Source organism: Lichenostomus cassidix, chromosome 12 (genome assembly GCF_008360975.1).
Source record: "Lichenostomus cassidix isolate B80296 chromosome 12, HeHo_3.0, whole genome shotgun sequence".
In the NCBI taxonomy this organism is placed as follows: domain Eukaryota; kingdom Metazoa; phylum Chordata; class Aves; order Passeriformes; family Meliphagidae; genus Lichenostomus; species Lichenostomus cassidix.
In genome coordinates this window covers 20,345,366-20,360,138 of record NC_139493.1, presented here as the reverse complement: position 1 = coordinate 20,360,138, position 14,773 = coordinate 20,345,366, and the positions used below count along the sequence as shown (strand labels likewise).

The 14,773-nt window shown below is 42.5% G+C and overlaps 1 protein-coding gene across 3 annotated transcripts in view; it reads left to right on the top strand.

Annotated features, from left to right (window-relative positions):
* The window catches only part of SUSD3 (sushi domain containing 3), a 32,734-nt gene that overhangs the window by 14,705 nt on the left and 3,256 nt on the right, over positions 1-14,773 (top strand). The window contains exons 2-4 of one of the 3 annotated variants that reach the window (XM_085073172.1): positions 2,463-2,656; positions 4,153-4,268; positions 7,110-7,277. In XM_085073172.1, coding sequence (XP_084929298.1) covers positions 2,463-2,656; positions 4,153-4,268; positions 7,110-7,277 — 478 coding nt within the window. Of the gene's footprint in view, positions 1-2,462; positions 2,657-4,120; positions 4,269-7,109; positions 7,278-14,773 lie in introns of all 3 variants that reach the window. The other 2 variants (XM_085073171.1, XM_085073173.1) reach the window with 2 other exon arrangements.

Genomic DNA, 14,773 nt, shown 5'->3' with positions numbered 1-14,773 from the left:
GGTGCTAAATTTCAGCTTGGATGAAATTCACAAAATCATTCTGGCAAAACTCCATCTGGGCATTTGGATAAAAGCATTTTTAAAAAGCAGTGACGTCTAATGTTTTTACTTTAGTGAGAAGAAATGATGTTGAGAAGTTGTTATAAGAAGGACAATGTTTCTCCTCTGCACAAATGCAGGTACATGAAATTGTTGATGAACTTTCAGCTCAGGTAGAGGAGGTTTTGGACGTGTACCTCTCTCTTAAGCTGTCGTTAAGAGGCGCCTATGTGGTTCCGGCCCAAATTACATTCATGTGGGAATGATCATCTGGGCATGATCCACACTGGCTAGTAGACATTTCTGTAGTGCTCAAAAAACACTTTTTTAACTGCACAGCTGAGGAATGGTGCTGACAAGGTCACTGCCATTCAGAGGTTTGAGCATTTGGCAGACACTGTTGTGTGCAAGGATGGGGCAAGGAAGGTTCAAAATACCCCAGCCAGCCACAGCTGCACGTGTTACTCAGGATGCTCAATGCTGGATTAAATGAAATATGCCTTGAAAGAAAGGACCCAGTGCCAAATGATTTGTTCTTTGGAGGACAAAGAGTGAACAATGAGTCCAGGTAAACTGGCAGATGTACTGAATGCTTCTACTGAGGCTGCATGTGGTGGCCCAGCAGGTGTGCCTTAAGTCCAATTCAGCTCTAATTACTTTTTGCATCTTGTGCAGCTACAAGACTCACCAAAGTGGACTCTTAAGAATGTGGTCTGATCTCTAAAAACAGCCTCAAAATTGTAAAATGCAAAAGAAATAATATCTATATGTAAAATCTTTATTTTGCAGTTTATGAAAATGTTTTCTCATGGTAAGTCGCAGAGTGATTAAAACAAAAACAAAAGTCCAAACTCATAATGCTTATCCGGAGTGAGAAGGGAAATTGCCTAATGCATCCTGTGTGTTCCAGGAATGGCATGTGGGTGGGAAGGACAAGAGATGAAGAGAAACCAGTCCTCTAGAAAATACTTGCTGTCATTGAGGCTGATTGCTGCCGTAGTAAGTGACTGAAAGAAGTGGCAAAACAAGCAGAAATAATCTGCATGGAATTAAAGAGCTATGGTTTTAAAAGCTAGTGCTTGGTACATATTTATTCTGTAGATTAGCCCAGTAATTGTCATTGGAACTTTTATTTGGTCTTTTGCTGAGATTCCTTTGGGCTTGTTTTCCAGGAACAGGGGTTTTAAGAGCATGAATTGGAGATAGATAGGTGGGAAGCCAGCATGCTGTGATATGGTCTAGGAGCTTAACAACAATTAATGACATGGAGGGAGTTTTAGTAATAAAATAGATTTGCCAACAACATATGGTTCTGTCAGGATGTTCTTAAGGAGGCTGTAATTTCTTTTTGCCTGTAGGTGTTGGAAACATATTTTTCCCCTTCTAATATTATTGTGTGTGTCATCATAGTGTTTGCAGCACTATGCCTCTGAGGTTTCTCAAGTCATTTGGAAATCCAGTGAAAAATAGGGAACTTGGGGTCTGATGCAGAAGCAGTGCTGGTATTTTGTAAATGTTAAAAAAAAAAGTTTCCAGACTCTGTCAATGTACCTGTGCAAACCCAGAAAACGTACTTGTTACCTCTGAAGTTATCTAGATGTTATATGTTTGTCTTAATGACCTGACATTAAAATTTTTGTTTAAAATTACTGTGAACAACGAATGTTGTGACAATAAAACTGAGTGTATGACGTTAGTGGCTGACATTAGGTGGCCAAGGGGAGAACAGCCCCATGGCTGAAAGTACAGCTATACTAACACTAAAGAAATAGAAAAGCTGAGTGAACAAAAATGTATTAAAAATTAATGATCTGCTGTAAAGCAGAGTTTGTCACTTGAAAAGGGAGAAAAATTATATGTGTATGTCTTTCTATGCCACTCCCTGTGATTTTGACCTCCTTGGCCTCTGTTAGCCAAGCCAAACAGAGGTGCAGTGCTTGTAAAGATAAGAAGTTTCAGTCAGACCATACAAGAAGCTACCATGATCAGTCCACTAGATCTTGGAAATTTGAGCGGGGGAAGATGTGTAATGAATACTCCCAGCGTGGAAGATGCCAGCCTGGGAACGAAATTAAACAGAATCCAACAAGACACGGATCCCTAGGGGACCATGCCACTCAGAAATTACTTTTTTTAGGGTTTTTATTATTTTAGTGTTCAACATGTACCAGTCTGAGCAGATGGTGTCACAACATGAGTTGCTTTGTGCTGGCGGTGGGGGCAGAGGAACTGTAGAATGGCACTGGTAGAGATTGGCAGTGGGCTGGCACTTGGCAGAGCAGCCAGCATGGGCCACCCCAAGGTCTGGTATATGTATTGACCATTAACTGGGACTGATTTACAGTCTGGTGTCATTAAAACCGCAGTGGACCTTCACTCATGGCTGTGGTGCTGCATTGTGTGGCTGTGTGTTTGCTCTGCAGGGCAGTGCAGCCGCCTCCTCCCGCCCCAGCTCGGCTCACTCCAGGTCCTTCATGGCAACGGCACAGATGTGGGAACGGTGGTCACGTTCCAGTGCTCGGCTGAGCACCAGCTGGAGGGACCAGGCATCATCACCTGCATTTGGAAAGGGAACAGCACGCAGTGGACAGGCGGAGTGCCCTCCTGCAAGCGTAAGGTTCTTCCCAAACCATTCCCCCTCCTTTTGGGATGTGGTATGTTCGTTTTGCCCTGCCTATCTCTGCAATGTTAGGATTCATTCTAGATATCTGTGCAAAGAAAAAGACAAATTCCATTTTCTTCAGAGTTGCCCCACTGATGGCAATTCCACTCCATATATGTTCTGACATGTCATTATCATGACACAGAAAAGACTGAATTGGATTCATCCCTGACCTCATGTCACTGGTAGCGTTACACCTGGAATAACTGTGGCTCTAGCTAAAAGCTGTATCCTTCTTTAGAGAATGTATGGGAATGACCAACTGATGTGCAAGCATATTCACGAGCCTCTAATCTCCTGGCAGTCTTTTCTGACTGTTTTTGCTGTAAAAGAAACACAGTGATATTTTTTAAACAATTCTTGGTTGTTGCCTGTGGGCAGCTGCACGGGAAAGTTACCATACAGAGAAATAGTGTCTGAATGGCAACAAGCATTAACTACCTTTCACACTGTATTCTTGCTTATTTATTATAAGGTGTTACTAGTTTGACTAGAAGTAGACCCAAGCAAAACTTGGTACCTCTGAGCCTCGAGCACCTCAGTTTGTGCCTCAGACCTCATGTCATTTCAAATCCCCAGTGGACACATTGCTCTTACAGACACTTAGTGCTCTCACACACACTCAGCTATTCTTACCTCTGGTTTGGAGATCCCATAAAAGAAAAATGAGAGAAATCCTTCCCCCAGAGGCTGCAGAAATGTAATGGTTTGTGTGGAGCTCAGCTGAACCATTTGTGATGCTTGTCATTGTGACATTGGGAGAACTAGATGGGCTTTGAAGCAAGACATGCTTACTGCTCCAAGTGAGTTGGCAGAGGTCTGCGTTAGCTGTGCCACACCACATTCACTCTCCTCCTTTTGTCTGGAGAACTCACTTCCAGCATCAGATCCCTGCAAAACACTCAGCTCTGCAGGTCACTTCTTCAGTCCTGCATCCTTTCCCAAACAGAGGAAGACCTGCAGTTTGCTGCTTGTCAAAGAGGAGGTAATTACATGGAACTGTCCTTGCTCCAAAGAGCTTCTTTTAAGCCCATTTACCCCTGTTAGTATTCGTTTTTGTAGCTCCGGTCCTCGTTAATAAAGAGTGTGCAGCTCATCTGTATTTGATCTGCTGACAGAGTTGTGTTTTTTACTTACCGTAGTGCTAAGGGCACTGTCTTCAATTAATTGAATGGTGAAATGCTTGTGAACAGTTCATTAGTAACTTATAAACAGTAGATTTTTAAATAGTCCAGTTTGAGGCTTGCATAGCTTTAAGCTGAAGCCAAGATACTCTGGTATCTTGACACATACTAATGTGAAAGTCCTCACTGAGCAGAAGTGTGAAGCAGGTAGGTTTCAGCACGGTTTAATGAAAATGTAAAAGATAAAATTGTGGACTGATCTTAGAAATATGTTTCTATGTTTGCTTTGCTGCAGCCATATCAAAATATGAGACTTTTGGCTTTAAGGTTGCAGTGATTGCCTCCATTGTGAGCTGTGCTGTTATTCTGCTGATGTCCATGGCTTTCTTAACTTGCTGTCTGATCAAGTGTGTGAAGAAAAGTGAGAGGAGGAGAACTCAAAGGTATGTCAAGATGTTTTTAATAAAGAGTAAGAGCGTACATCATACGGACCCTACTGCTATAATAGCAGAGAGCTTCAAAGGATTTGCTGCTTCCAGCATTGCAATGATGTTAATTAGTTAAAATCCTTAATTTGTAGGTCATGCTTTAGGCATAGAAAGACTTGGAATTCCAGAGTATTTAGTACCTGGTGTCTGTTAATATCTGATAACCTCAACACATCTGGACCAACCCAGGATTATGCAGAAGCTGAACACACAAGTCTTATTTTCTGGCCCAGCATTTCTCTTCTCAAGTTATTGAAGATTGGCAGTGTTTCCCCTTCTTCTCTATTTCTTTCCTTTTTCTCCTTTCTTTCTTTGAACATTGCTGGGAAATTGAATCTCCCTGTGTCAGAGCCATCCAAGCCCTCACCATCTGCAGAGCATCCTCAGAGCTGTCACACCATCAGGCTGGAAGGACAGAGGATTTTGTCTTCTGGCTTGGAGCACAAATCAGTGGATTATAAACAGGAATGGGAAGAAGTAAAATTTTCAGTCCAGTCCATTATAAAAACTCAATGGGGATAGTGTCAGCAGGAGCACATTTGCCTGTAGGCTGGAGCTGCGCTACTGTTGCTCACGAGAGCAGCCACCCACCCTCACTGCTGCAGAAAGCTTTCTATGGGAACTTTCTCTCTGTTTTCCTCTCACATTTCTTGCTAGTTATTCCCACCAGGCCCTCCAATGGAGTAGAGGGAGACTGGGGAAGACAGTAGTGATACAACTATGCTGCCCTGTGCTTTATCTGAAGTTTCATGAGAACCAGCTGAAGGGGGAACTTCTGTCATTTGAAATCTGAGTGTAGCCAAAATGGAGATTTTCTGTTTCCCTTGAAAGAATTTTTTGAGTCAAAAAATGAAAGTCCTTAGTATCAATCATAATATTAGGTTTTTACTAGTAGCATGAAATAAGTTGTTTTGAAATGAAAGGGTTGATTGACATTTTTGAAATTGCCACTTTTCTTTTTGATAAGACTATTTGTATCAAAGTCCTTGTTTTTCATTTATTTTAAATGAAGTTTTGTAAAGATTAGCCATTCCCATTATTGTGATGACTTGATATTTTTCTCTTACAAAAGAAAAGCCCTTCACACTGGACCTTATGACCTGATTCTGTCATCAGGCTGTAAAATGATTCCTTTTGCTGAGCGCTTCTCAGTTCTCTGCTGCCCCTGTGCTCCTTTCCCTGTCTCCTGGAGGAGCTGCTCCATCCCACTGGCAACAGAGCCCAGCTCCAAGGAGAAACCTGGCGGCATTGCAGACATTGTATGTCTTATCCCCTCTGTCAGAAAGAATTGAAGTCATGTACAAACTGTCCATGTCATGGGCAAAAAAGTAACATTCACCCTGTGTGAAACGTGGCGAATGCAGTGGCAGCAGCTCTGTTGGTGGTGGAGGTGGAAAAGTGGATCAACTTCTGGATGCACAAAGCATTAATTGGCCAAAAAGCTGCAGGCTTGATAACTTAATACAAAATGAAATACAAGTCTCTTAGACCATATCTGGGAGTGGTCTGTACCTGTGGAGCAGAGAGGATGTCCTCACCTTGCCTTTAGCTCTGAAGTCTGCCTGTCTGCTTCTTTTGGCTCTTTTAGTTGGTCACCCTAGAGATCACCTCTGCCTAAAAACCTGTCTTGCAAGGTGTCTGATGATCTTCGAAGTGCCATCTTGTGTTTGTTTAATAGAATCATAGAATTATTAGGATTGGAAAAGACCTTTAAGTTGAACTGTCAACACAGCAGCACCACCATGGTCACAACTAAACTATGTTTCCAAATACTGCATCCACATGTGTTTTGGTGAAAAAAAGGACAAAGGCTGCTGAAAATCCTTCCCACCATTCAGCCTCCTTGCAGATCTTGTTCCACTGAGGCAGCGTGGCTGCTGTTTTCTTTGGAAAGAGTAGGATTGCATCCCAAGAGGACAGAAATGGCACTGAAACAAGTGTTGCTAGCTGTCACAATTTAATCTTGTCCCATCAGCCAGTGAGAATGTCTGTGATTCTGTGAATCTTAGACTTCTTTTAAAAACAAGAAAAGAAATTGTGATTTTTTTTCTTGCCTCAGAGTTGCAGAGAGCAGCATGAAAACAGCCCTAAGCGTTTCCGAAAGAGAAACCTGACAGTGAGAGAATATGCCCTAAGCTTAACAAAGGCAACATTACCTGTCTCCTGCATTTTCAAGTCAATATCTTTTCAACCTGCCTGGTGATTTTGGAAACCTTAGGAATAGCAGTGCTGAAAAAAGTCACAGAAAATATTTTTTTCCTGAAATAATTTATTCCATAAAATAGAGATGGTCTGTAGTCCTTTCACACACAACAGGATGTGGCCTGATGTCACTGATGAAAGTGCATGAGAACACTAACACATCATCCCACCTTATGTGAGTTTTCTTGTTACCTGTAGTCTGAAGAAACACTGAATCAAATGAACATAATTCTTGGAGGTTTGTTCCTTTCAACTATCCATCAGTTTTCTTATGAGTATCCACTGGTACTCATAAGAAAATTGCTCTCATTTTTTTGTTTGTTTGCTTGTTTTTGAGGAGTGCTGGACAATACTTAAAATAGCACTATTTTACAGAATAATATTTAATTCTATTGAAGAACTCCCCATCTTAAGGTATTCTTTAAATCTCTGCAAGCTTGCCTTACACAGGAAGTTCAGCGCATGTTTAAGTGTTTTCTTCAGTAAATTTGGAATTAGATTTAAACTCTAGAAGTCAGGTCTGTGGTCAGATAACAGCTCAGCTGTACAGCCATATATCACAATACTGTATTCTACTGCTTGGTATATTCACAGAGATATGCAGCTGTGGTACCAGCTAAGAACTGAAGAACTAGAGCACATGCAAGCTGCTTACTTTGGTTTTAAGGGAAGAAACAATAACAACAACAATAAAAAACTCAGGAATACATCTGTATTTGATGACGTGACTAACATGGCATATGATAACCAAGGCTTCTACAGGTAAGGCTGTTAAGATATAGTAGGTTTGAATGAGTTTGTGGAACAAATTTTAGAAAGAGGATTCTTTGAAAATGTATTTAAAAGGGAGGCACCTGAGGAGGATGTGATGCCCATGGGTTGTCAGGGCTTGTGCTTGACCTTGCCTGTCTTATGGGGAATTAATGTTGTCGAAAGGTGAGACAGCAGAGGATTTAGTGTGACCTCCTCTCTTACAGCTGTTTCCTTCCCCAGGGATGTCTGGTTGAGCCTGGTCTAGAGGGGAGGTTGCTCCAGATTAGCTGGGGAGAAGGTTTTAATTGGTTTTGTTAAACAGATACTAAACTGCAGCAGGGAAATCCCTGCTCTGTATTGGTTAGTGGGATCAAGGTGCAACTTGCCTTCACTTAGGAGCCTTAGGAATGGAGGCAGCCCGGGACACTTGGGGCTGAAGGCGGGCTCAAGATGAGCATTAAGCATCACTGTTCATCCCACAGTGAGCAGGAAAGCTCCCCTGGGAACTCTTTGGTTATCAGGGGGTGCAGCACAAGAGCAACAGAACTGTCATCCCCAAGGCAGCAAGAATTCCATTGTGGGAACCCTGACTCTGGGATAGCCCAAAGACACATCCTCACTGAAATAAAGTGCATCACATACTGTGGGTGCATGGATGATGAGCACAGCACACCTTTGTGCTTGTTCCGAATCATCTCTGAGTGTGTTCAGGTGTGTTACGTTGCTCATGATGGTGCCAACAGAAGAAAAACAGAAGAATGAATATATCTGAAATCTGATCACTGTTTGGCTAATACTGTTTGTATAAACACGTCACTGTGTCTTTTACCCTCCCTGGGTTCTGCTTCCTTGTCATATACAATAATACACTACACAGTTCTTGTTTGCTTTTAATTCACTGCCCACCTGTACAGCCTTTCTGTACAGCAGTATCAGCGATTTCTAGTGCTTACCTGCAGAAAATAATCTTACGGAGATTATAAACCTGCTTCCATGACACAGCACAGCTGGAAATCATGTTCAAATGGAGTACTGCACAAAAAGCTGATGGCAATTTAATCAAATTCTGGGTTTGGATGATTTCAGAAAGATGTATAATGCTAATTAAATGCTAGTTATAACCTAAACAGTTTTTAGAAGATTCAGGATGCAGTTTTTAATTTTGTGTGACTGTGAGGCTGCGATGTTAATGTTTTGTGTAAGTGTAATCTGCTTTTAAAATAGCATGGATAAATTTCTGAAAGGCTGTAAGCAGGGCTGAGTGTTTTGATGGAGCCTTGAGCTCCTTCTGGGTCCTTACCTACACCACTCCAAGGAGCAGAGGCTTCTGTTTACTGAATTCTTCACACCTTTTCTTACCTGAGAGTAGCAGGGTAAGAAAAGGTGTGAAGAATTTGTCTGGATAAGCATTTGCCTGGATGAGCAGCTTCTCATGGGCCAGAAATCAAGTTTATTATTGCTTTACAAAACTGGGGGATGTACAAACTTCAGTGGGGAATGGCAGTGGCAGGAGGAAAAAAGCCCGGAAGCTCTGGTTTTCCTAGGTAGAGCAATACACATGCTGTGTGAAATCCTGGTGCTCATACCCACCTCATAGTGCAAGACGTCCAATAGTAATCAAGGTTTTCTTTATCTCCACCATGCAGAGGTGATGGGATCCTGGCTAATCACTAACCAGAGCTAAAACCAGCTACGAGAACAGGTATATCAGCCTGTGCACCCTTAGCCAAAAGTCTGGCTGTTTTTCATATGGAGAGTGGGCATTGCTTCTAATCAGAGATGGAAATGGAATTAAAGGGGAATATGAATAAAGCTGTCCTGGAATTGCTCTTGGAGCAAATGTGACCCTTATTTCTACCTCGTTCCCTTTTTCCACTCAAATAAGAGCTGTTTAATCAAATAATTAGTAAAAGATGCTGATTAATTTTGTTAAGTGAATATACGTGCAGGGTAAGATGTGGGAATTCTGCTAACAGATTTCATTAAGACAACAAATTGCCTGTCAGTTTTTTTTATTTTTTGTGTGTAGCAAATTAGGCTCAGTTTCTTCATCCTGTGCTCGTCCAGCTTACTGGGAACAGGAGGACAGTGTAGGCACTGGGGAGGTGCAAACATGAATCTGGGCTATGCTGGGAATACCAGCATGAAAGGACTGTTCCCTGCCTGGTTATTGCTGTGGTACTGTTTCCCTGCTGACGTGAGGCGGACATGTTGGCAGCCTGTGCTTGGAGGAAATCTTTAAACCTGTGGGTGTTGCTGTGGTGGTGAAGCTGTTACAGCACTGATTGTCCAAGGAAATAAATATGGGCACGTGGCATGGTTGGAAAAAAGCAGGAAAACTGAGGGCAGGCAATCCCAAAGGAAAGATTCCATATATTTCTGCATGTCCATGGTCAAGAACAAAACCAAAAGAAAATTTAACCATGACTCCTCAGGGAAGGTTCAGACTTGACACAAGTAAGCATCTGTGTACCAAGAGGGTGGTCAGACCCTGAAACAGGGTCCTGGAGAGGGGGTCGGTGCCCCAAACTGTCAGTGGTCAAGGGGCATTTGGACAATGCTCTAATGGTGAGCTTTAATTTTTGGTCAGCCTTGAAGGGATCAGGCAGTTGGACCCAATGATCCTTGTGAGTCCATTCCAACTGAAATATTTCTGTCTAGTCTAGTCTAGTGTAGTCTGCTCTACCCTATGCTACCCTTTTCTGTCCTACCCTCTTCTTGTGTTAAGGTTTTGGGTATTTGGAGGAATTGTCCAATGCATTGCTGGATCTCTGAGCACAACAGCAATTCTGCTTGGCTTTCCTAGGCAGGAACTGTCCAAGGAAGCACAGGGGATGAGTCCTTTCCTCCCTGCCTTTTCCAGGGCTGTGGTACACGTTGTTTTCTGCAACCCAGGCATGGGAAGTGGCTCTGCAGCCCACTTGGAAGGTGAAGTTGTGATGAGTGGTGCTCATGTCTGAGAAAGGAGTGGGTGGAGGCCTGACAAATTCAGTCATTTTTACGGTAGCTTTTTCTTTTCTTAAAACAGTTCTGCTGCTTCTTGTAGCATGTGAAATATCTGGAAGAGTGAGAACTCCTCCACCCTTGAAGACGATCCTCTTGAGTACATACTAGTTTATTTTTGACTAGAAAAGCATGGAGGTCGTGCTGCTTTTCAGACTTAATTGAATAGATTTAGAGATCAACATTTTATTCAGTACTTTAGGATCAAAATACTGTTAGAGGAGATAAAATAAAAAGCCAATTCTTTCAGGTAACATAAAATCAAAACTCAGTTCTTTCAGGCAGGTAAGATATTTGTTGAGGTTTAGACCAATTTAGGATTAAAGAACTCTAATCAGTTAAAGCCGTGCCTTAGTACGCTGACAAGATAATTTTGGCTGCAATGAGGTGACAACAATGTGGATGCAGAATCCTGATGTGTAGAAGTTATAAATAACAGAGAAGCCCAGCTGTGTGACAGTAGAGGCTCCAGCAGGTTGTTCTGGACCTGTCTGCCACAAAATGAGAACTTTTTCCCCTCACGTTTGAAACACAGAACCAACATAATGAATATGTAGTTTTGCAGGGAAACATTGAATTTTAGTGGCAACTACTTTAATTGTAATGAGCCTTATTCTGACTGCTTTGCTGCTTGAACAAATTGCTTTAAAATTATTAGAAATAAGTGTACAAATATGCAGGATCATTAACTACAGAGTGCAGCCACTGCTGATGTCACCTCTTTCATTTGGATGTAAGGAATCATGATGAGGATGAACATACCAGTTTTTAGCAGAAGGTCTTATGTGCATGAGCTGCGAGTATTTACAGCATATTTGCTTTCTTATGTTACTGAAAATGCTAAATCATGTTGAGCAAGGAAAAACAAGTTACAGATCATGGTGCTCCTGGGAGAGAGGTGTGTCCCCAATGTTGCTTCTCAGAAGTTGAGGGCAGCAGAGATAGCAGTTTGCTCTGTGGTGCAGAGGTTTGAGCCAGATTAGCTGAAAAAAAAGGGTCTGTGTCTAAGGAAGGGAGATTAGGTGCAGCTCTGAGCCACATAGGTAGAGGAGAACAATGTCCATGGGCCTCCAAAGCAATCTCCAGAAGGATTGCTGGGCAGAGGGCTTGTCAATATCTTGGGAATGGCTCTCACAGCCTGACTGCAAGATGTGCCAGGATATGTTATTTTTGAGTCAATTATTTTCTGACAAAGAATTATGCCTGACCCTGCAGTTATTCTTCTCTGGAGTACTCGCTTGGGCACCCACCACCTGAGACAAACCGTCCTCTTCCATCCCAGCAAGCAGCCACGTGGGAGAGCTCGGATCAGGCAGCTGCCTGAGCAGGCAGGTTGTCCTCTGCCCTGTGACAGGCACAGGGTAAAAAATCAGTAAGGAGAAACTTAATGACAGCTGTCCTTCCTTTGTGCCAGCTGCTGGTAATGTTTGAGAGATGGAGTTGAAGGTCACTGAGACATTCTATTAATGAAATGAGTGTCCAGAAGAAGAGCGGGGTCAGCTTAATCCCAGCAGTGCTAACACTCATCCACTGCTCAGGGTCGGCTGTAGCTGCTCCTCAGGTTAAGGTGTTCCAGGGCTTGACAGCCCTTTCTGTGAAGAATATTTTCCTAATATTCAACCTAAACCTCCCCTAAACTGGGGAGCTCAGAGCTTAAAAACTGCCTTCAGTTTTCAGCAAGCAGGCAAAGCTTCACAGCGAACTAGCACAACAGCCTCAGCAGAGTGGCTGCTCTTGGAAAACAGGTTTAAAATACAGGGTGAGGAAATGCAAATAAGCAATTGCTCTGATAGACATCATTGCCAGATTTTACATCTGTAAAGAATTACCCTGTCCTTCTGTGATGTGCATCAATTAAATTTTATGCATCCATACAGGGAAGGGGCTGTGTTGTGTGTGTTTAAGTCGTTTGTGGTATTTTCACTTTTTCTTTAACTGCACACCATCAGTTCCATAAAAAAACAGAAGGAAATGCAAGTGTTCTGTAGCAAAAATGGGAGCCTGAATCCAATTGCAACCACTTTTGGTCTGGCAAAATATGCACAACCTAGTGTAACATTGTGAGAGCAAGCAACAGACCCTTCTGGCATGAAGAGACATTAAAGAATGAGGCATTCCACTTTTGGAACCTATTAATACATCAGCATATGTAGAAGATACTGTCCCAGGAGAAGCACAGATAGCCAGCATAAAGAAAACCATGAGAGCTTATTTCACTTTGCATCAGCTTCCTGGTGATGGTCAGAAATAGCCACATCTTGGCTCTATTCCTTTGTTTTTCAGTGTAAAAACCGTGTAACCTGTCTTGGAATAGATACTCCCTTGACTCAGGGATGTGCTGATTTTTCATAAGGAAGAATTAATGATCCATCATTTTCTACACTCAGGAGAACTGAATGTAGCTGTATACTAACTCCTTTTCATTCTCTGTCAGCTGACAACAAGAAAAAAAATAGTCCAGTTCAAAAATACGATTTAAAGAGAATCAAAGAAATTTGGTGTGGACTTGACTTTTTTGTCAAGTGTGGAAGCATTTGGAAGAAGTTGTGCATTCAAAATTTGGACTGTTTAGAGGTGAATTATTTTCCACAGCTCTAGGTCAAGTTATAAAACATTCTTTATGAAGTAGCTGATCTGACTGCAGGAGCGAGTCAAATGGAAAAGCCCATATGTCAGTAGGCTTAAAGTTCTCCTTTCAGCTATTCACACAGCTGGAGCATGTTACCAAGAAGAAAAAAATTCTTCTGCAGAGAAGCAGGCTGTTATGTTCTCCCACAGAAGGTATTTCTAGTAGCTGAAATTTTTGTACCAGAGCTTTTTCTGACTACAGGATGCTTTACCATTTTACCTGGGAAAAAGCAAATAAGGACAATACAACAACAAAGAATTCCAAATGAAAAGGTTTTGTAGAAAATCCCAAAGTCAGCATGCTATTAGGAGAGGCAGCTCAGCATTTTCAGTCAGTCCAAGAAGTTGTGTGCAAGGTTGGTGAGATTAGCCCATGGCTTTAACCTCTACAGTAAAATAAAATGAGTTTTCTTTTTCTCTTTGATTTAGTGGCTATATAGTGGAAATTTTCCGCTATCTTATGTAAGGGGTTGTGAGCAAGGCCCAAGTTAGAAATTCATGTTGGCCTAAAAAGTTATTTCTGTCCAGCCTTGCTGAGGATCACAGCTGTGAGCAAAGAGATCTTGTAGGATGGGATGGAACAGCTGGCTACATTCCTGCCTTGCCCTCTGTACCCTTGAGTACCCTCTGTACCCTTTCCCAGCTCTTTGCTCTCTGAACACCTAAGTAGAAGATATTAAAAAGGGGAAGGATAAAACACCCTTTTATTAGTAGGGTGGTGTGGTGTGGATTTACCACAGTGAAAGGGAACAACACTTGGAGAAAACCCCATGTTGTGAGACAAACTGCTGCAAAACTTAAAGGAAAATGTCAGTGGAACAAGAAAAATGCACCAGGACACCTGGAATGACTGCCCAGAGATGCACCAGTGGGACAATTAAGGGGGCAAATCATCTTCTACTACAGTGACAGTGCAAGATTGTCCTGGGGAACTGATCCTATCAGGGTTATGAAGGTCTATCACTGCTTGTGAAGGTCAGCAGTGTCACCAGAGAGGTAAGCCCTTAGCTCTCTACAGCAGATCTGTGCATTTTCTGTTATGATCAGCCTCATGGTCAGAAGTTGCTGGTGTTTGCCTGCAGGCAAAGCGGTGCCTGAGGCTGTGGACACACGTGGGACTATTGGCACAGCATCCTTGAATGTTTGTGTGGGTGTGAATGTGTCCCTCTGCTCAGCTATCATTGCAGTGAGGCACCTGTGGGCTGCTGCCAGGGCACAGGAAGGGATGCAGGACTGCTCATCACTGTGGGGTTTCATACTCCACCACAGAGAGCATCCAGTGAAAGGGCTGCAGAGGGCAAATGATCTGTTTGACACAGTTGTATGCAATGAATACTGTTCCCCACAAGAAATGTTTGATTGCATGGCACCAAGGACTGAAGGGGAGGAGATCCAGCGTAGGAGAGGGGCATGATTTCCTTTCCCTGCTTTTCCCCATGACTGATCCAGTCTTGAGCTTCTGTTCATAAGAGTTGTTCTTTTTTTCCCTCTTGTTTTTCATGTGCTTTGTGTTCCCCACTGCCATCTTTTAGAGGCTCAGATTTCCCCAGTACCTTTTGACATGCAGGTTTCAAAGGAAGCTGAGACAGAGGAAGTAAGTTGTGGTTTCAACTTGGGGCCCCGTTAGAAGATGGGATAAACTGGCTTTTAACTTTCACCCATTTCTGGATTTCAATCCTAATTATCATCGCAAGAGCTTGAAGGGGGCATGTACAGCAACATGTGCTTTCAATAGAGCTGCTATTACTGTTTTCATAATGCTTTCATGGTTACCCCAGGGTCTTGTAAAAAGCCACCAGGCATACAGCAACAAAAAAATCCCCTCCCATCCTCCAGTATAAAAGCTGATTTGAGAGGCAGTGCCAGCACCAGGC